Source organism: Macadamia integrifolia, chromosome 10 (assembly GCF_013358625.1).
Source record: "Macadamia integrifolia cultivar HAES 741 chromosome 10, SCU_Mint_v3, whole genome shotgun sequence".
In the NCBI taxonomy this organism is placed as follows: Eukaryota; Viridiplantae; Streptophyta; class Magnoliopsida; order Proteales; family Proteaceae; genus Macadamia; species Macadamia integrifolia.
This window is the reverse complement of record NC_056566.1, coordinates 27,435,138-27,436,306: the sequence shown is the minus strand read 5'-3', so window position 1 is coordinate 27,436,306 and position 1,169 is coordinate 27,435,138. Positions and strand designations below refer to the sequence as shown.

General features: G+C 44.2%; 1 protein-coding gene across 2 annotated transcripts in view; it reads left to right on the top strand.

Annotated features, from left to right (window-relative positions):
- Nucleotides 1-1,119, top strand: part of LOC122090490 (heterogeneous nuclear ribonucleoprotein U-like protein 1) — a 5,896-nt gene extending 4,777 nt beyond the window's left edge. For both annotated transcript variants that reach the window (XM_042660109.1, XM_042660108.1), the window contains 2 exons: nt 58-542; nt 713-1,119. In XM_042660109.1, coding sequence (XP_042516043.1) covers nt 58-501 — 444 coding nt within the window. In that variant the 3' untranslated portion in view covers nt 502-542; nt 713-1,119. The remainder of the gene's footprint in view (nt 1-57; nt 543-712) is intronic.
- Nucleotides 1,120-1,169: the final 50 nt, after the last annotated feature.

Sequence of the window (1,169 nt, the reverse complement as noted above, 5' to 3'; positions counted from 1 at the left end):
GGGGGGGTTGGTGTGGTAATGAGTAGTTCAATTTTAATGTATCTTGAATGCCTGCAGGTGCATTCACCATATCATGGGGCTGATGTTCATGGAACACCTGGCGGATACCGTTCAGGATCAAGCAATTGTTCTCTTCCTATCCCAAGGGAATGTTCTTATGGGACCCACGTGAATTATGTGAGGAGTCCTCTACCTAGAGATGGTGGGAATGATCTCTTCAGCAGTGTTGATCCCAACTACAGTCCCAACTTTGAAAGGATTGATTCCTACAGACTTCACACTGCAAATCCAGGGACTTCATTCTCATACAACAGTCCTAGTGGACACCTTGGTGCCACTAGGACTGATCTCTCCAGCAGTGTTGATCCCTACTACAGTCCAACTTTGAAAGGATGGATTCCTACAGACCTCACACTGCAAATCCAGGGACTTCATTTTCATACAACAGTCCTAGTGGACACCTTGGTGCCCCAGCTTCTCCCCCGGCTTCTTGACTCCTAGGGGCCACCAATCTCTCCGTGGCCCCTCCCTGACCTTTGATGGTAGGATTTATATCCCTCTTTTTGCATTTTAACTTGACTATTGAGATTTGACAATTAGTAATTCTGGATTTTGTTCTTATGAAACATTCAAAAGCAGTTTTTTCATTTCTTTCCTGTTTAATCTTTTTCCCCAAGTAAGGATTATGTTAAGCGTACTTATTTATTTGCAGGTTCACCATATGGAACTCCATCGCCAAAACCGCCTTTGTCATATAGAGCTTCTCCAAGGACCGACTGGCAACATTCGGGATATCCCCGTCCTGGCCCAAGGTACCACTGACTGCAGCATTGAAGGCCAGATGTGCTTGAATGGTGAAACTCTGAAGTAATCTTTTGGGGCAGCTGAGGAAGAACATGAAAAAGTGTCGTCTTTTTTTTCTTCATTTTCCTTTTGGAGGACTGAGAGTTTGACTTGGGATCAAGGGTTCTTTTATATGTTGGATCTGAAGTCTGGTTCAAAACTTGCAGATATGTTTTTTGGGTGAACGAAATTTCGGATATAAAGAAATGTAATATGCAACCTTGATCTTGCACAACTAATTATTAGTGAAACCGTGCCTGTATGGCTTATCCTTCACAATGTCAGACTTCCAGCGTGCTTAAGAAGAGAGGGGGGGGGGGGGGGGG